General features: G+C 54.7%; 2 protein-coding genes across 8 annotated transcripts; one reads left to right on the forward strand and one right to left on the reverse strand.

Annotated features, from left to right (window-relative positions):
• Nucleotides 1–281: 281 nt before the first annotated feature.
• BAK1 (BCL2 antagonist/killer 1) lies at nucleotides 282–13,755 on the forward strand. 4 transcript variants are annotated; one of them, XM_044255210.1, is made up of 6 exons: nucleotides 282–301; nucleotides 9,388–9,488; nucleotides 10,433–10,568; nucleotides 10,937–11,080; nucleotides 12,152–12,332; nucleotides 12,425–13,755. In XM_044255210.1, exons 2-6 carry the CDS (start codon nucleotides 9,419–9,421, stop codon nucleotides 12,527–12,529), a joined length of 636 nt encoding a protein of 211 aa, XP_044111145.1. In that variant the 5' UTR covers nucleotides 282–301; nucleotides 9,388–9,418; the 3' UTR covers nucleotides 12,530–13,755. The 4 variants fall into 4 exon arrangements, with proteins under 4 accessions (XP_044111145.1, XP_044111139.1, XP_044111130.1 ...); XM_044255204.1 differs by lacking the exon at nucleotides 282–301 and adding an exon at nucleotides 6,962–7,314; XM_044255195.1 differs by lacking the exon at nucleotides 282–301 and adding an exon at nucleotides 6,962–7,309.
• Nucleotides 975–10,993, reverse strand: LOC122910546 (putative gametogenetin-binding protein 1). 4 transcript variants are annotated; one of them, XM_044255183.1, is made up of 10 exons: nucleotides 10,918–10,993; nucleotides 9,615–9,690; nucleotides 8,780–8,817; nucleotides 5,582–5,683; nucleotides 4,874–4,992; nucleotides 4,338–4,432; nucleotides 3,951–4,095; nucleotides 2,945–3,084; nucleotides 1,506–1,652; nucleotides 975–1,245 (listed from the first exon to the last, which is right to left on the reverse strand). In XM_044255183.1, the coding sequence occupies exons 3-10, from the start codon at nucleotides 8,797–8,799 to the stop codon at nucleotides 1,195–1,197; spliced, it is 819 nt and encodes a 272-aa protein (XP_044111118.1). In that variant the 5' UTR covers nucleotides 8,800–8,817; nucleotides 9,615–9,690; nucleotides 10,918–10,993; the 3' UTR covers nucleotides 975–1,194. The 4 variants fall into 4 exon arrangements, with proteins under 4 accessions (XP_044111118.1, XP_044111124.1, XP_044111106.1 ...); XM_044255189.1 differs by lacking the exon at nucleotides 10,918–10,993 and having other exon boundaries at nucleotides 4,874–4,996; nucleotides 9,615–9,779; XM_044255171.1 differs by lacking the exons at nucleotides 8,780–8,817; nucleotides 9,615–9,690; nucleotides 10,918–10,993 and having other exon boundaries at nucleotides 5,582–6,204.
• Nucleotides 13,756–19,333: the final 5,578 nt, after the last annotated feature.

Below are 19,333 nucleotides of genomic sequence, written 5' to 3' on the forward strand. Positions count from 1 at the left end.
CCATGAGGGGTGCTACATCTGCGCTGGGGGAGATCAAAGGATCCAGGTGGAACCAGGGAACCCCCACAGGCCGCTGTCTAAGGCCCTCACCCTTCCCAAGAGCCAACACTCTGGGAGGAAATAATTAAGGCACAGGTGAGTCATAGTGTCACAAGGCTGCTTCCTGGCTGACTCAGGGGAGAGTCAGATGGCCCTTCCACCAGCCCCTAGCCCAGAGCCTGAGTCAAGGATTCCAGGTGAACAACTCCTGGTGTCCAAACTGGGCCCAGTCTACCCTTCTACTGGATCCCCAAAAAGTCAGGTATGAGGGTGCTCCCTTCCGTGGCCAGTACAGACACGGCCTTATGTGCTCCTGACTCAAGCCTATCCTTGCCTTTGGGTCTTTGAGACGTCTAGATCTCCCTCTGACCAGGATCCCTGTGAGGTACCTGGCACTGACTATGGTAGAGAAGGGCTGTAACCAGGGGTAGCCGGATGGGGCCCCGCCTCCACCTCCATAGCAGGGAATCCTTCTGCAACACCCCCCGCCCTGGGGACCCTTTACCTGCCCCCAGCTCAGCCCTCCAGCAGGTCCCTATGGCCCCAAGCCTGCTTTCCTGGCTTTGTCCCTGGGCTGGCTGGGCAGCAACTTCCTGCTGGAGAATTCCCGGATCCTCCCCGCTCCCCCCTCCAAGGTCGAGATGGCCTGGGAACTCAGAAGGGAGGGAAGTCAGGGATGCTCCCCCTAACAGGGTCTAGTCCTGTGGTAGCACGGGCTTTCCTGGCACTCTCTCCCCCAGTCCTTCCCCACCCCCGGGTCAGGTGCACCAAAGGTCTTGTCCTCTGGCTCCAAAGCCACACTGTGGCCCCTCCACTAGAACTCGGGGCTCTGCAATGGGGGCTACTGCCCTGAGGGCTAGACTGAGACCCTGGCTAACCCCAGTCTGCTCCTAGCTTGAGGCTGAGGGGTGGGGTCCAGAAACAGCCAAGGAGGCCAAAGTCAAAGTGGGTTTTATTATTAAGAACCCAGGCTTGAGTCTGGTGGGTGGGGACGTTCTGCTGGGCAGGCCCACCCTGCGGACACATGGATACCAGTGATCTCAAGATCCCTTGGCCCTGGGGACGCCTCGGATGTGCCTCCACAGAGTGGGAGGCTAACTCCCGCTTCAGGCTGCGGGGATCCGGGAGCAGGGCAGACTCGGGTTGGCACCAGCTTCACTCGGGGGGCCAGTTCCCCAGCTCATCCATCTCCTCCAGGAGCAAGTGCTGGGGGCAGAAATGGGTGAAGAAAGAGGCCTCAGCGCCTTTAGGCTCCCCCTTCCGACTCTGTACCTCTAGAAGCTTCCCACATACCCCCCAGAGATAAGCACCCTGAGGCCATTCCAGACCCTCCCCTGTGGACCCACAGCCCTGAGCTACCTCCCTCCCACCAAATGAGGGACTCTTCTCCCTCCAACTTCGTGAGGGGTGGGGTCCTTGGAAGCCCCGGGAGTCAGGCACCCGAGCCAAGCCCTCCCCTCCCTCACCTCTGTCCTGGACACCACACCAAGGGGGCTCTGCACCCTTCCCTTCAGCCTAGGGTGTTGCTTCCGCTGCCTCAGCGCCCCTCCCCTAGGTCCCCAGCATTCCCCAAAGGCTGGGAGGCGGCTTCTTTCCCCCTCAGCCTGGTATCTCTGAGGGTAGACAAGGAGAGAGTGGGGGGTTGTGATGAGGATAGGACCCTCGAAACACCCACAGCAGGAAGATAGCCCTGAGGCAGCTCTGTTCCCCACATGAGGCCAGAGCTGGGCCCCGACCTGCCACTACCCAGAAACTCCCTAGAGACTCCCAGTGCCGCTCAGGCTTCCCCAGGAGTGTGACCCCCTACCCCTGGGACAGGGGCAGGCTGGCTCAAAGGTGCTTCTGGAGGGGAGAGGAAGAGAAGAGGGCGGGAAGGGTGACGAGAGATCCCCTTAGTGTGAAAAGACAAAAGCGCAGGCCCCTGCCAGAGCTGGGCCATCGTGTAGTTCAGGATAAGGTGCACAGCCTCGTTCCCTAGAGCATGGAGGGGCTGGTGACTCAGGCCTGCCGCTCAGGACAGTGAGAGAGCTGCCCCTCAGAGCCCCAGGGGTGGGCGATACAGGTATTCACTGTAATGTGTAATTTACACTGTAATTTTCATTACAGTAAACTTACATTATACTGTAATGTGTAAATTCACATTTACCCGAAGGGGTAAGTCACATCCTTAACACTATAGTGCCCTTGACAGCCGGTGGGCATCCCCTGTCCTTCCTGTTAGATCCTTCAGTCACTTGGGCCTTTTGGCTAAGATCAAGTGCTGTCTGGTCCTCCCACCAGGCTCCCTTTACAGGTAAAGAAGCCAAGGCCTGTCTCCAAAGCCACAGAGCAAACCCAGGCCAGCGCAGGGCTTCAACGAAAGCCTTTGGCCTCTGAACCCTACGCTTTTTCCTTTATTTTCCTATAAAAGGAAACTACATAGACTGTCAGGGCCACATGTCCACAGAATGAAAGAATGAGCTGATGAATGAATGCAAATTAATTTTAAAGGCCATCGACACATTTTCCTGCAACAGATCTGTCTGTGTGCACTCAGAGAAGCTGGCACAGGCCTGAGCTTGAAGGCCAGTGTCAAGGAGGGTGGGCAGTGCGTGGTCTGTGGAGCAACATGCATGAGTAGCCTACAAGTGTTTGTGGGAGTCAGTGTGGGCAAGAATGGGAGAGAAAAGAGAAAAAGAGCAACATCACGGGGTTAAGTAAGAGACGGAGAGACAAACAAACAACTGTGGGTGAGGGGGGTCAGCCTCCTACTCTTGAAAATACCACCACTAGGAAAGGGTTCTGCAGTCCCTATCCAGGCCAGGGGAGGTGGGAGCCAGGGCCAGGGGCCTATGGAGGTGGGAGGCCTCACTTTCTCCAGTGGCCTCAGGCAGGGGGTGGTGGTCTGGGACAGGCTGGGGCATACCTGACCATCCACAATGCCCGCCTCCTCCAGGGTGATCTCTGGCTCGGTCAGCAGCTCCTGGCCATCATGGCTGCCCACCTTCCAGAGGCGGGAGTCCCGCCGCACTGCCAGAAGCTTCTTTAACTCTGACTCCACGAAACCTGCGAGGCAGAGAGATGGGCATGGGGCAGGCAGGAGAGGGTGGAACAACCTGCTGGGGAGGGAAGGAAGAAGAGATGGCTCGGGCTCTCCAGGAATCATCCTAGCCCTGGGAGTCTCTGGTCACCCCCAGCCCCAGTGCCTACATTTCCATTATCCGGATCTGGCCATGTACCACCTCCCCACCTCCCAGACTTCCCTGGAAACTTACTGGCCAGTGGTTTCCCTCCTACCTTTGAGTGTGGGTTTCCTCACCTCCTGGGGAGAGCGTGCAAGGCGCAGACATCTGCTCCCACCTTTCACCAGCCACTGACTCAAGAGCAAGGATCAGGGACTACCCCAGTTGCCGAGGTTCAAGTCATAGCTCTGCCACATACTAGCTGTGTGACCCTGGACAAGTTACTTAACCTCTCTGTGACTCTGCTTCCTGACTATGAGGTAGAGATTATAATGGAGGACGTATCTCAGAGCTGTGACATGGCATTTCGTGACAAATGCTCAGAAGAGGGTCAAACCTATGGCTATGGCTACGCCAATGTCAACAGTGACCATGTTATGGGATTGTGTTAGGCTATTACCGTCCTTGCTCAGGCCACTGAACAAGTTAGAAGTCTGGGCTGGAAAAGGGTGATGCTTCTGGAGCACAAGTCCGCCTAATGCCCTCCCAAACCAGGAGAAAGGAGGACTAGCTAGACTTCTCCAGCAGAGCCACCCACGGGTGCCCCCTCTCCTCCCCACCCCAACCCCCATCTCCAGTGGTCATCTTAGGTCCTCTGGTCCCACCTGGTGGTAAGAACTGGTATCACACCCATGAGCCGCAGCCAAGGGAAGCCCTTGGGCCTAAGGGCTGGTTGCCCACTGCACTTACCCACTGTATCTGTTGACCTGAAAGTCTTAAGCAGTGGTGACTGCAGGGTGACAATGCCTGGGACACAGAGCTTGAATGAGCTGTCCTCTACCTCCATTTCCTCTTCCTTGCTTTTCTCATCAAGCAAGCCTTCCTTGAGAGGAAACTGAGGGCATGCCCCGCAGCTGATCAGGGGAGGACAACTCCGACCCAAGCCTGTAGCCCGACCCCCACCCCCAAGATAAAACAAAAAGCAGGAGGGTACAGCTCCCCAAAAGTTAAGGTGATCTGCCCAAGCCACAAATTCTGGGGCCCAGCCAAATGGGGGGAGGAACCCCACCCAGGCTTTACCACCCACTCCCCCCAACCCCCTTGTCTCCCCCACTGCCCCAGTCTGCTCCCACAGACCTTGGCCATGGCTGATTTCTGAAGCTGCTTGTACAAGGTGAGGAGGCGGTTCCAAGGAGTTGCCCCCACCTTCAAGGAGGCCAGCCTGAAGTCTCCTGTGAAGGGGCAGTGTCACCAGCAGGCCAATGGGAACAAGGGGCAGCCCAGGCCTAGGTAGGCCCAGGGGGCATGGGCATTAGGTGGGCTGAAGCGAGGGTGAGGTCCCTTGTTTTCTTAGCAAACACCTCTTATGTGCCAGGCACAGTACTAGGCACCCTGCAAAGAGCATCTCATGAACTCCTTGCCACTGCCCTCCAATGTGGATACTGTTCTATGCTCACTCTGTGGATCAGGAAATGAAGACACAGAATGGCTGAGCAACATGGCCCCGTCCCACAGCTTGGCATAGTGCGATGGAATGTTCTCAAATCCAGGGAGCCTGCCCCCAGCACTCCCTCAAACCACTCCGTGTCCTTCCAGGCCCCACACCCCTGAGGAGTCTGAGGAAGAGGGCCTATCTCTGGCACTGCCCCAATGCCTGTGGCCACCGCACTCACCGTCCAGCAGACACTCCTTCTCTTCCTCCCTGGTGAAGGTCTTGCGGCTGACCTCCAGTGGCCCCATGTCCCTCTGTGGGCATCCTTGTTTCACCTCCAAGGCTTGGGCAAAGTGGCCCCTGACTCCAAAGCATAGTCAGATGGTGGTGGCAGGCGGAGCCAGAGACATGGTAAACCCCCAAACTCCCCAAGGCCCTCCTACAGGCTCTGCTCAGTCTGTTCCTCCCTCCTGCCTCCAACAGTTCCTTGCTTGGTCCTCTGAGGTCTTCATCATACAGGGGTGGGCCCCCTTTCTCACAGGGAGTGGTGCCAGGTCCAAATGGGAGTGGGAGCCAGGAGGGAGAGAGTGGGGAGGGAAAGCAGGGTGGAGTGGGGCCCAGGAAGGAGCTGGGAAGAAATGGCAGCCTGGTCCTCTCTCACCTTGGGTGCTTCCACCCACAACCTCTGACTTGTGGGAAGACCCACCCCATCTCTGGTTCCCTTCCCCCAGACTCTCCTCCCATTCTCCTGGCCCACCCTTGGCCTCCAGGCTCCTTCCTATCCTTGATGCACCTGTCCCTTCCCTACAGAGCTAGGGGCCTTATTCCAGTCCTCTACCCATATGAAGACCCACATTCCTGGGCCTTCCTCCCATCTCTGCCCCATATCCTTGCCCCAGTGCCCCCATCCCAGGCCCCTGCCCACCACCGACATGGCCCAGCCCCTCACCTGTCTGAGGTCCTTGTATCCCTGGAGGCTTCCCCAACTGCCTCCTCCTTCTCTTCTATTTTTTCCTTCTTGGACACGTTGCCCAGCACCTCCTGGCTTCCCCTGGACAGGATGGGCTTCACCTCTCCACCCTGGGCTGCCACCCTCAGGACTTCCTTTGGGGTGGGGGTCTGGGCCCCTGTGTCCCCCATCCCTAGCCCCAAGGGATCATGCTGTGGCAAGGCCACAGAGAGCATGTAGGGCAGTGTGGCTGGCTGCCTTGGCTCCTTCCTCCCTGCTCCTCCCTGGCGGTTCCTCATCAGAGGGGTAGTGCTTTGCTCCTGGGAGGGGCATGGCCGACTCCGCATCAGGGCCTTGTCTGAGCTCTTGGGGCTGCCCCTGCTCCCCACCAGACTACGGAAAAAAAGGAACATGGAGGAGCGGCCCAAAATTCGGGACTGAGGGGTTGGACCTGGGGCCTCCATCCTGAGAGAGACCCTGACTCAGAGGGAGTGGTTGCAGCTGCCACCCCACCAACTGCTTAAGAACAGGAGGAGTTTTCAAATTAAAACCTCCAGTTGGAAACTTCCAGGAGTTCTAGAAGGCAAAGGTCAGGTGGGGGGAGCGGTGATGGGGAGGCTGGGAGGAATACATGATGGGGGGGGTTAGTGGGGGGGCAGAGAGGGCAGGGGGTCGTTGAGGCAGGGGAAGGAGGTATGGGAGGCAGATTTGGGATGGCTGATGAGGCTTCAGGGGGCACGGGGTGTGGGGGCAGGCAGAGGAAGCTTTGGGGGGCTCCCTGGACTGAGAATGGGGCAGGGGCTCTTTGGAGCCTCTGCACACACCTCTCTCCACCTGGCTTGTCCTTCCCTGATCCTGTGGGGCTGCCTCTGCCCTTGAGAACCATTCCCTACAGCCAGATAGTATCTGTCTTCCTTCTCTCTTCTCAGCATCCGCTGGCACGGGCCCAGGTGGTACACAGACACCCCGTTTTCATCTCTGTTGGCCTGCCTATCACCTCCAGGGTGTCAAACCCCCACCAAGCTGCCCTGTGCGCGTCCTAATTGCACGCTGAATCTCAATGCCGTATTATTACCCCCCCCAACCCCCCACCCCCACCATGGCATCCAGAGACTTGATCTTAAACTCAGCTCAGTGCCCTTGGGAGTTCTTTAATCCCGCTGAGCCTCAGTTCGTTCATCTGTAAAAGAGGCCTAGGGGCCAGCACCCACTTCAAGGGTTACTGAGAAAATTCCACGGGACAAGGGCCCTGTCGCCAAAATGCAAAGCACACTGTGGCTCTTCAGAAACTCTGCCCTCCTGGTTTTTTTTTATTGGTACTGACTAATGAAAGGGGGTGCAGGTCAAAGAGCAGGAGTGGGAGAAGGGGAGCCATGCCAGCTGAGTGCGGCAAAGTGTGGGGGGTGGAGCGTCTCTCCCGCCCAGGAGCCAAGACCGACCCCCAGGCTGTGGGTCCAGCATCCGCATCCGGCGGCTTCACAGCAGCTTCCTCTAGAGGGAGCTGATTGGAGCCAGGAGCCGCCGGCACCTCTAGGATCACCGCGGCCTCGCGGGTCCCTGGGGCAGCGCCGGGACAAGCCCAGGCTGTGTCCAACGCCAGGACTGCACTCACCCCTGTTCCTGGAAGCCGGGCCTGGGCCCCCGATCCCCCGGGAGCAGTTGCTGGGCCCTCAGGATCTCTGGCCTCGGTCTTGTGAGCCATCCGGGCCCGGGCTAAGGTCCGGGCAGGTAAGGTGGGAGGGTCTTGTCCATCCTCCCAGCTTTTGGCAGCCCCAGACCCTGGGGTGGGGATACAGGGAGCCGGCAGGCAGCCGGGTGCGGAAGGGAAGATCTGGAGACTTATCTGAGCAGCTCCGCCAACTCCTGCTGGGGACCTGATCCAGTCCGGGCTCCCTCTGGATGCCCCTCAGACAATTCCCTGGCCTCCCCTCCCATTCCCGGCCCTGTCCCAGCCCTGCCCTGGCCCTGGGCGCCAAAGAATTGGGTGCTAAAGAGTCAGGTCTTTTAGCAGTCTGGGGGGTTGGAAGTGGAGGTCAGAGCCAAGGTCAAGGGCAGGGAGAGAACTTTCACGGTGCTTCCTGCTGCCCCAGGAACCCTAGACTGAGTCTGCCGCCCAACCAGGCATCTCCCTCTAGGGAACATCCTGGGCCCGGCAAGTGGAGAGCAGGGAACTCCCCTTACCAGGAAGTCGGGCCACTTGGATGAGGGCAGGGGTAGGCCCAGGGCGGCGGAGGCCTCTGGCCCTGGGGACCGCTCTGACGCCCCCACCTACTCCCCAGCTGTGACCCCCTTGGGTAGCGGTCGATGGAGTTGGGGGTGCAGTCAGCATCCTCCGGTCCTGCTGTCCCGGGGGTGCTGGGTTTGCTTGGGGGGGTGCGGGGCGGGGGACCACGGAAGAGGGAAGGGCATCTTTTTCCGGAAGGAGCAGCAGGGATGGGGTTGTGCCAAGCAAAGGTCTGTTTCTTGCTGGCAGGCAGGGCTGAAGGAGGGGAGGGTCTGCTTTCTCCCTTCTTTCTTCTCCCTGCCCCTAGTAAGTGGAGGGATGGAGTGCTCTCCCCCACCCCTTCTTGAGACTTCTTGCCCTGGGGCACTTTTGAAAATGGCCCCAGGCCAGAGGCAGGAGGAAGGTGGGGAGGGTACTCAGGTCCTCCCTCAGAGAAGGCAGTGGCTGTGCTTGGTCCCCGGTCCCCGGTCCCTGGTCCCCGGTCGAACTGCACCTTCTGCACGGGTGGGAGGAGGTGTACTTCCCCAAAAGGCTGATGGAGGCAGCTTTGGGAGGGGTGGGTATGAAGGGGTGCAAACTGAAAGTGAAACAGCTCACGTCCAGGAAATACTCCCTCCGTCGAGGGTTCACAGAGCAGATCGGGGCTGTGGCCAGGACGGAGCAAAGAGGAAAACGGGCTGGGGACAGGAGAGCAGGTATGCGGTGTGGTGGAGAAGGGGCGTGAAGGGGGGTACTACGGAGACAGCTTCCTCAGCTCAGTGCAAGACAGGAATGGGTAGAGCACAGGTGGGATGTTAACAGATAACCACAGACTGGAAAATAAATCTTAAAGGAGTACTGAAGGTATGAAGTGATGAAAATTCAGATAACCAACCCGACTCCCTGATTAGCTAAGTGGCCCTCGGGCCCTAACGTCTTGGTGCCTCACTTTCCCCACCCCCACCCCCCAGTAAAATGAGTATGATGATGCTTACCTTGCTGGGTTCATGTGCATTTTCAGTGTCTGACACCCCTGGAGATGGAAGTAAGTAAGGCATGGGCACTCAGGAAATGTCTGTGGCCAAGAGGCCTGACTTGGAAAACAGGCATGCTCTTACCAGCCAAGGGGAAGTGGAACCTTCAAGCACAGCTTTCATGGGTCATTAGCTAGACGGTGGCAATCCTGTGGTAAGTGCGTGCTAGGTAGGGTGCAGGAGGTCCCAGGAGCAGTGGAAAGAACCCGCAGCCTCTAAAACTTGCCCCATTTGCCCAGGAGTGAGGTGAATTATGACCTGAGATCCACGAGGGTGTTGCTGGTGTCCGCCCTCCCCTGGGCCCTGGGTCCAGATCCCTAGGTATGAATCCAGACTGCCCTGCCTTTCTCCATCTCTCTGGAAGGACTGCTAGCGAAATGCTCAGAAGTTCTGATTCTGCCCCACAGACGCCACAGGGACCCAAGGTTGTGAAATTGAGAGGCGGTTGGAGCTAGGACCGTGGGGTCTTTGGAGAGTTGGGAACCCCCTCCTCTCTCTGTGGCTGTGGGACCCTCGTCAACCAGCCCCTGCCCATCCCCATCACAGCTTTCTCTCACCCGTCCCCACAGGCTAACCCTGTCCTCCACTGGGACCTGAGAAATGGCATCCGGGCAAGGCCCAGGTCCTCCTAGGCAGGAATGTGGAGACCCGGCCCCATCTTCTACTTCTGGTAAGGGTCTCTCTGCCCTTTGCCCATCCATGAACCACCAGGGCTGTCTGAGAGGGTGGTGAGAGCAGAAGGGGTCAGGTCCAGGCAGGACTAACAGGCAGGCTCTCCTCCCCCCGGTTCACTCACCTCGGATAAAGGAGGAAGGCATCTTCCCACCCAGTACAGGTGGCCTCAGAAGCTGGAGTGCAGTCCAGGTTGAGCCCTGGGAGTGGGGAGGAGGTTGGGCCTGGGGTTAGGGGGGTAGAGGCTAGGAGAGGCCCGGGAGGGAGTGTGAGGCAGGCACAGCGCCATCCCAAGGAAGAGGAGCAGGAAGGGGTGAAGAGAGGCCAGAAGAGTGGGGTGTGGCTATTCTATTCCTCCACTAGGAGAAAGAAGGAAGTTCCTAGACATGTCACCCCGTCAGGCCTGCTAACTGGCGAAAGTGATTGTTACAACTTTGGGGAGGAAGTAAGATGGCTGCCTTTCTTCCCTTTTCCAGAGGGGACCATCAGGGACGCCTGGACTCCCCAGCCCATAACAGACTGCTTCCGGGGCTTTGGGTTCAGTGCTCCATCTGTCCCTATGTCCCTATGTGACTTTTCCAGGCACAAAGCTACAATTTCAAATTCTGTTTCCCCACATTCCCTGGGCCATCAGGGCTGGGTATCTGTACCCACTCAAACACACTGAAAATCCCACATGCCTGGCTTATATCCTGGCTCTTTCTGACCGTGTGACCTTGCATCTCAGCTTGTCCATCTGTAAACTGGGGTTCCCCTGCTCCACAAGGCTGTGGTGAGGGTGATCCTGGACACAGGCAGCACTGGGTGTTAACTGAGGACTAGAGTTAGGGTTGCTTCTGCCCATGGGTGTGGACAGCTGATGCCTCGAAGAGTGACCCATGCACAAAGCATGGGGCTGCCCGGTCCAGCCCGTCCTCCCTGACTCCTGGCTTTGATTCTCAGAGGAGCAGGTAGCCCGGGACACTGAGGAGGTTTTCCGCAGCTATGTTTTTTACCGCCATCGGCAGGAGCAGGAGGCTGAGGGGGCGGCTGCGCCTGCTGACCCAGAAATGGTCTCCTTGTCCCTAGAACCTAGCAGGTGAGCAAGAGGCCCCTCGGCCCACAGGAACATCTTCAGGGAAGTGGAGGTTCATATGGAGTCAATGCCCAGCAGGCCCGGGGAGCTGGGGAGGCTGGGTAGAAGGGGGGTGGTCTTGTCCTTCTCCCATCATTGCCTTTTTTTTTTTCATTTTGGGCTTCCACCCCCTGCTGGGGCCTTGCACCATTTATAGGACATGCCTGTCCCGTGACCCTGGCCTTGGCCCTCCTGTCAGAACACTGTCAGGAACCTCTAGGGAGGGGTCCACAAGGCCGGGGGCATCTTGGGTGGAACCCCTTGTCCGTGAGCCCAGGCCCCAGCCCTGCCCGCGCTGGGCCTCCTCACCTACCTGGCTCCCATTCCTCCAGCACCATGGGGCAGGTGGGTCGGCAGCTTGCCATCATCGGGGACGACATCAACCAGCGCTATGACTCCGAGTTCCAGGCCATGCTGCAGCACCTGCAGCCAACAGCGGAGAACGCCTATGAGTATTTCATCAAGATTGCCTCGAGGTAGCCCCGGCCCCGGCCTCCCTGCTGTGCTGTTGCCCTCACACTGTGTCCCGCCCTTAAGATGGGAGACATGCTTCTCTGTCAGCATCAAGAGACATGTGTGCCATTCCCGTATCTGCTGTTAGCTCACGCATGGGCTTGGGCCCCTGTCTTTCTCTCTTTGGGCCCCAGACGCCTTCTCTTTGGGGTAGAAGCTCACAGCTCTTGTGAGCTGGGGTACTGAGGACTTGACCGGCTAGATGGGACTAGAGAGGCGCCCAGGATGGGGCTGTCCCCAGAGTTCCCCAGTCCTGCTGAGACACAGCTGTCCTTCCAATTCGGAATCATATTCCTGCCAAAGACAGTCAGGTTGCTCATGTTCCAGAAATGCCCAAGTCTCTTTGCTACAGTCTTATTTCTGAGAGGCAGTGGACAGTGGTTAAAGACACCACGTGCTTGGGTCCAGTCTCAGCTTTGCCACTTAACGGGCTTTGTGAAACCCTCTGGCCATCAGGCCCTTTGTCTATAAAATAGAGGAAGTGGGCTCAGAACGGTGGCTGTCCTTACTAGTGTCATCTGTTGTTAAATCTGGGTTAGGAGTCAGCCTTGAGGGCACTGATGCTGGGGTGAAGGCAGACAACAGATGCTCAGAGCCCGAATGTCCTGCCCCTGTCCTTCGAGGCTGCCCCCTCCCCACTCCGGTTTCAGGACCTATCCTAACCTCCTCTTTGTCCTTCTCTCTCTGCTGTCTCTTGGGCTGCCAGGCCAGCAGCATCCACCACAGGTAATCTCCCTGCTGCCTCTGTCCGCTTGTCCTGCCCTCCCTCCTGTCCGCCCGTTGGCACTCACGGCCACAGCCCAACAGCACCAGCCCGCTCAAAGGCCCTCTGAGTTTCCTCCTTTCACAGAGATGCAGGCTTTTCCCAGATTGAGGCCCAGCTGGGGCAGCCTCTGCCACTTTGCTTCACGGCTCAGCCGTTTTGCTTTCCAGCTGGGAGCAGGGCGGGTGGCCACCAGACTGTGGGAGAGGATGAGCAGGCCGTGGGGGCCTCCTAGGGGTCTCCGCTGACAGCAACGCCCCTCTGCCCGTAGCCTGTTTGAGAGTGGCATTAACTGGGGCCGCGTGGTGGCTCTCCTGAGCTTCGGCTACCGCCTGGCCCTCCACGTCTACCAGCGTGGCCTGACCGGCTTCCTGGGCCAGGTGACCCGCTTCGTGGCTGACTTCATGCTGCATCACTGCATTGCCCGGTGGATTGCACAGAGGGGCGGCTGGGTAAGTGTGGCCACTCTCCCAGCCCCGCCTCTGCCCCGGCGAGCCTGTGCTGGCTGTCTACCCCTCAATGACCACTCTGTCTCTCCTGGCAGGTGGCAGCCCTGAACTTGGGAAATGGCCCCATCCTGAACGTGCTGATAGTTCTGTCTGTGGTTCTATTGGGCCAGTTTGTGGTACGAAGATTCTTCAAATCGTGACTCCCAGGGGGAGTCCAGGCACCCCTGCCTGGACTTCAGCCAAGCCTTCTCCCCTCATCCCTTCCCCTGCAGCCCCCCCCCCCCCAAGAATACAGAAGCTTTAGCAAGTGGGGCACTCAAGCTTTAGGAGGGCCCCTGCCCAGGGGTCATTCAGGCTGCCGGGATGCCCCAACATTGCATGGTGCTAATGACCTCCCTCTCTGGGGCCCATCCTGTCAGAGAGGGGCTGTAGCCTTCTTCCTCAGCTCTCTGGGACTCCCTCAGCTGTGTCTCCTGGGTGCTGGGGAGATTGACAACTTGGGGAAGCAAGAGGCTGAGAGTCACTTTCCTCCAAATTTTTAATGGTTCTATCTTTTTATAATGCCCTTGGAAGGACTCTCCCCACCCCCCATTCCCACCACTCTGCCCAAACGAGGATGCCTGGAATGTGGGGGTTCGTAGGTCACCCTGTGCGCCCCAGGACTCAGCTGTTCTAGAAGGTCAGAGTTTGATTGCTGGGCCTGGAGCCCAGTCCTGGCCCTTCCTAAGCTCTCCCCCTGCTCCCACTCCCCCTACCCATATTGCCTTTGCAGTGGACTCTCAGGGATTCTGGGCCTGGGTGTGGGATGGGGAGGGATTGGGGGTATAGACCAGAGCTGTGAGAACTTCATTGGCACCCCCCAGCCTGCCTCCTGAGACCCTCAGTTCTCTCCCTTCTCCTCCCCTATTACCACTTCAACCCAACCTGTTCACTACAAGTGAAGCCCACCCTGCCCCCATCACTCCAGATAAGGAAGGAGGGATCTTGGGTAAGTGGAGACCTGAAGTCCCCTCCTTGCCCAGACTAGACTTTAGGATGTGTTTGTTATTGTCAGGGAAAGGGGGTAAGGAGCTCATCTTGAGGTTTCTGAGTGAGAAAAGAGCTGTTAATGTCACTAGGAACCCCAGAGTTGGGATCCTCCCTCATGGCCTGGGCACAGTGTAATCAGGGGGTGTGGATGGGGAAACTGTGAATACTTGAACTCTACCCCACTACCCTACCCCCACTCTCCACACTCCTCACTTGCCTAATCCCCTCCTGTGGGTCAGGGTGGGAAGGCCTTGTCTATCTTGCACAATCTAGAGGTTTAGAGGTAGGGAAAGGGAAGTTTTTGATTAAACCAAATGCAAGAAGGGGATGCACATGGAGCCCACTGGCCAGCCCTCACCCCTCTGAGTAAATCTGAAAATAAACTATAATCCCCTGATTCCCATGTGGTTATTTTTGTATCCTCTGCTACCTCTCTCTCCACCAGACTAGGTTGGGGGAACCTGCACATGCCTGGCGTTCAGCAGGTTTGTTATTGAATAGGAGTTCCTATTAGGCTTTCACAATCCTGTAAAAGTTGCTTGTGGCTCTCCCAGGCCCCAGCTCCCTAGAAGGCCTTGGCCCCTCCCCACCTCTCCTAGACCCTTCTCCAGGTGCCTCCCTCATCTTTGTGTCCCAGGCAGGTTTCCCACCCCTTAGGAGGCTGGGGGGACCCCAAGCTGCTGGGCTCTGGCTGTGGAGCTGGTGGAACAGCTGTGTATGTCTGGGGAATCCCAGAGGCCACCTCGGGCCTGATGTGAATGCCCCTCCCTGGGCCTGCCATCCATGCAGGGCCCAGAAAGCACTCTCTCCCACACCTGGCTCTGCCCGGGACACAGTGTCTCAGCCCCCTCCTCCCCATGTTCCCCACATCTAGCGCACGCACGCGCACACACACACACACACAGGGCTTTTCAGTCCAGGAATTCTGTGCTGCATCGGAGTCCCTATGGGAAAGCAGCTAGAGGTGATAAAAATAACAAGCATGGGGGCGTTCAAATGTTCCCAAGTCTTTCCAGTCCCGGGCACCCTGGTCTGTGTTTCTGACACCCTTCCAAAATGGTCACATGCAAGTCCTAAAGGACTTGCGGGGCTTCACTGTCACTCCCTAAGGGCATCTTGCCGACCTTCTCTCCCTTTTGGACTTGGGTCTTCAAAGAGTCGAGGTACAGACTGCAGTCATGGCAAGCCCCCCGCCCCCCGGTTCTCCCGCCCTACAGTAGTGGCTGGCGGGGTGGTGGCTACAGGGCAATCTCCAGGAAAAGCTCCCAGACAACCTGCAGGGGACACACACCCCGCGGGCCAGGCCTCCTGCTGAGAATTCGTCATACACGCACGATCGGTAGGTATTATGACTGGTGACCTGGTGGGTTGGGAGGTGGGGCTGGGACTTAAGCTCCAACTTCACAGATAAAGAAAACTGAGGTACCTGCCCAGAGTCACCAGGTCGAAAGGGCGGGAGCTGGCACTTGCCACGGGGATACTGGCCCGCGGTTTTACGTAGAGACCCGGCCAGGTGCGGCATGGGGCCGTTAGTCTCCAGCACAGGACAGCCAAAGGCTCAGGCCCGGAGGTGGGGTAACTCGCCTCTCTGCCCACAGCGCGCAGCCGCCGCGCCACCGCCCCACGAATATGAAGACCACAGAGGTGGGCGGGCTGCCCGAATCCAAGATGGCCGTCGCCGGGCCGATTACGCCATTGTGCCATCTGGTGGGCGGGGCCTCCGGGTGCACCTCCCATTGCCTCCCCGCGGGGTTTTTGAGAATAGCTTGAGGACCTTTTTTGGAAGAGCGGGTATTTCTACGGCTGGGGAAAGGCGGGTGGGCAGTGGCTGGAGCTGTGGCTTTCTCTGCCTCTGTAAGGAAGGAGTTGGAACTCTATCCTGAAGGCGTGGGGAGTATAAAACCTGCCTTGCCTTATACCCAGAGGCTCCCCGCCTCCCCGCCCCACCCCACAGTGTACCTTTCTGTGCCTGCAGTTTTACCTCCTCTGAAAAAAAGTTTTATTTTAGGTCACTAGGTGTCCATCTGAACAAGAAAATCCTCCCTTTGCCCAAACCTCTCAGTGACTTGAATGTAGGTTTTTATGACCTAACCATCTGAATCGCATTAAAATAAATTAAGATGAATCCATTGGTTAATTAAAATAAAAAACCCCGCCCCCATATCCTGCTACGTTGTACACTCCTCAGATGTAAAGGCCCCTGATCAAAGACACTTGTAAAATATGGATTTAATTCACTCTAATCCTGCGTGTGTGGGTGGGTATGTGTGTGTGAGAGAAACAGAAAGAGAGGAAGAGAGGGAGAGTCGGAATGGAGTTACCAAAGATTTCTGGAAGTGTCCAAAAGAACCAGAAAACCAGCAAACCCAGCTTCTGGGGTAGATTCATCAATTGCTGGACATGTTAAAAAGGTGAACACCAGGGGCGCCTGGGTGGCTCAGTGGCTTAAAGCATCTGCCTTCAGATCAGGTCATTATCGCAGGGTCCTGGAAAGGAGCCCCACCTCTGGGCTCTGCTCAGCAGGGAGCCTGCTTCCCCCTCTCTCTCTGCTTGCCTCTCTGCCTGCTTTTGATCTCTGTCTGTCAAATAAATAAATAAAATCTTAAAAAAAAAAAAAAAAGGTGAACACCAAACTAGTGGCACATTAAAAATGCAGGGGGCCGGGGAGGGAGAGAGGATTCAGCCCACCAGATAATAAGGGAACAAAAAGCAGTGATCTAGTCTATTGAGCACACGGCTGGTAGCAGATCCCCAGCAAACTGTGTGAATGAGCCAGTAGAAGGGCAGTGTCACAAGACCCAGATCAGGTACTGAACTAATGGGAGCCGAAACCGGATTTTTCTGAGAAGTCACTTAATGGCTGAAGGGATTAAAGCCACAGAGTCTCCCTCCACCTGAGATTTGGCAACCAAATGGATGCTTGTGAGGATGTGGAGGCGTGTATGACATCTGGAGCGTAACATTTGGGCATCCATTGTTGAAATCGACAGACAAATCACAATACCTCTTAGTTCCATTCATCTCCTTTCTTGCTCTGCAATCTTGGAATCATTCCTGGTGCCTAATGCCTCAACTTTTCCTAGCTTTGGCTAAGAACACAACATGAAGACAGTTCTTCAAAGTTGCCTGCTGCATCGCATCCAGGGTGAAACTCTTTTTGCAAAGTGCAGACTTCTGTGATGATGGACTTCCCCAGGAGCTGCACTCACCAAACTTACCATGTTTTGATCTGACCCCCTTATCTCAGACCTTACTGAGGGCAGCTTCTCCAGTTCATTTCCGGCAGATGGTAAGGCTTCCTCCAGCATGGGAATGTTTTCTTGCTAAATTCTCAGGTGAACCACACAGGGAAAGGCAGGGTGAATTTGACGTGCTCTGCATCTCGGAATTGTGGATGTTGTGAATCAGAGCACAAGGGAAGCCCTGGGTGGGGCTTAGAGATGTGGATTCCCATGTCTGCTGAGAAAGAACAAGGTTTCCAGGAACCTGAATAACGTTGCTACTGAGCCATGTAAGAGAAGGGTTGTGTGTAGGCTCAAAGCCAAGTGCTGTCCTGGTAAGGGTGTGGGGAAATACTCCTGGGTGTATGGAGATATATAGTGTAGTGTATAGCATAATGAAACAGATTGTCTTCACATGACCTTAAAATCCTTAACATATCCTTTAAATATGAGATACAAATATATACATTATTTTTTAAAAGTAATCTCTATACCCAACATGGGGTTTGAACCCATAACCCTGAAATCAAGAGTTGTATGTTCCACCAACTGAGCCAGATGGGCACCCCTAATTTTCTATTTTTTAAAGCAGTAAATTATTTCAAAATCCCACTGTGGACAGTGGAGGGATCAGAGTGAGGAAGGGGGCACCTCTCCGGAGAAAGTCATTTTTCTTCTGTTTCACAGAATTGCCTGCCCTTTACGCTTAGAAGAAGGAAAAACCCTAGAATTTCTCCACTTTAATCTGAGTTTGGGGGAAGGATTGTGGTGTCAGAAAAGGAGAAAGGAAGAAATGAACATATGTTGAGTTATTGTGCTTATGACAGATGTCTTGTTTGGCTGTGCAGCTTTCTAAGACAGAAATTGCTATGCCCATTTTACAGATGAAGCAAAAAATGAAGTATATGCAGAAAGAACAGGATGGTATAAGATAATAGTCGATTACATCATTCACTCTATCGTAAGTGTTGTTTTGTTCCTTTGCATAGATAAATAATATAAATTAATACACTGATAAGTTTTGTTTAAATCTAGGTTTACATTTAGAAGGGTAATTATCAGACTTTTCTTTCATTGTAGGGACAAATCAATAAGATGATTGTAGAATTGTGGCAAGAAAACTATGAACAGAAAACATTTTTACCACCTTGGGAAGGAAAATGCTATATAAATAGAAGTCCATAATGTTACTTTATTGTGTAAGGTTAGGGAAAAGATGTTTTGTTTTGTTTTGTTTTAGAGAGAGACAGAGTGTGTGAGTGGGGGAAGGGAGAGAGAGAGAATCTTAATCCGACTTCCTAATCAGCACAGACCTGGAAGGGTGGCTTTATCTCAGAGAAGACCCAGAGATCCTGACCTGAGCCAAAATCAAAAGTCAGACCCTTAATGACTAAGTGACCCAGGTGCCCCTAGGGAAAAGAGTTTTGTCTTTTTCTGAGATTTTATTTATTTATTAATTTGAGAGAGTGAGGGTGAGCAGGGGGAAGAGCAGAGGGAGAGGGATAAGCAGACTCCCTGCTGAGTGAGGAGTCCAATGTGGGGCTCAATCCCAGAGAACATGACCTGAGCAGAAACCAGGAGTCAGATGCTCCACAGACTGAGCCTCCCAGGTGCCCCCTTAAGGGAAAAGATTTCTGAAGACCGAGATAGTCTCTGTGTGTGTTTTTAATGTGTGTGTAATATTTAAGAGAAGTTGACATACTAGAGAATCTGAGAGATTAGTTTTGTGGTTTCAGATTGAATTGTGTAATTGATTTTTGACTTGTAACTTGAAGCTGAAAGGTATAGGATAATTTGATTATGTTTGTAAACAATATTGAAATCCTTAAGACAACTTGATTTGACACATTTAAAAGCTTGAAATATTAGGTCTATGAGAGTCATTTACATGCTTAAGATTTTTTCTTGTTTGACTTGTAAATCGGCCCTATGAGGAATTTGAAGTGCTTGAAAAAATCAAGTATATTAAATTTGTAAATGTAATTTAAATATGTAAGAGAATTTAATTAGCTAACTTTGTAAATGGCAAGAGTAATGTTCAAGAAAATGTAATGTGTCAAGCCCATGGGCTGATTGAACATTAATCAAGGAATGAGTTATTTCTTTTATTTTTGTACAGAAATTATAAGATTTCTAAATAGAACATCAAAGTTCTGCAAGCTAAACTTAAAAACTGAAGAAAATCTGTTTGTAAATTTACAACTTTAATTAGCTGAAAGTTGATTTCCATAAACAACTGCAAATAGCATCAATGAACTCAAGTTCATCTGCCCAATATGTAGCAAAGCCAATCACTGAGACCTTGAGTATACAGCAGGGAAAAGATTTATTCGAGAGGCAGCAAAAAGTGGAGACAGACGGCTGGCTTCAAATCTTTCCCCCAAGTGAGATTAGAACAAATGTTTATAATCTTAGGGGTGGGATTACATACATATTGATGCAAAGGGCAGGGAAACTTATGAGGAAAGATGGAGGATGGCATTAAGCAAACATACATGTAACATACATCCCATGTGCATTGGTGGGTGGAGATGTAGCTTTGAAATGAGGCAAAATTTGGCCCCTGATGTCAGGCGGTCATCTGTAGGACAAGAGGGGCTATGCTCTGAAGGCCATTATAAGCTGGATGGGATCTTAGCCTCATTATCTCTGGGAAGGGCATTGCTGTTCACAGGTCGAAACCACATCAGTGACCTTCATTAATGCGAGTCCAGGCCTCTACAGAAACAGTTAGTGGGTTTGTCGTGGGGTCTG

Source organism: Neovison vison, chromosome 1 (genome assembly GCF_020171115.1).
Source record: "Neovison vison isolate M4711 chromosome 1, ASM_NN_V1, whole genome shotgun sequence".
In the NCBI taxonomy this organism is placed as follows: Eukaryota; Metazoa; Chordata; class Mammalia; order Carnivora; family Mustelidae; genus Neogale; species Neogale vison.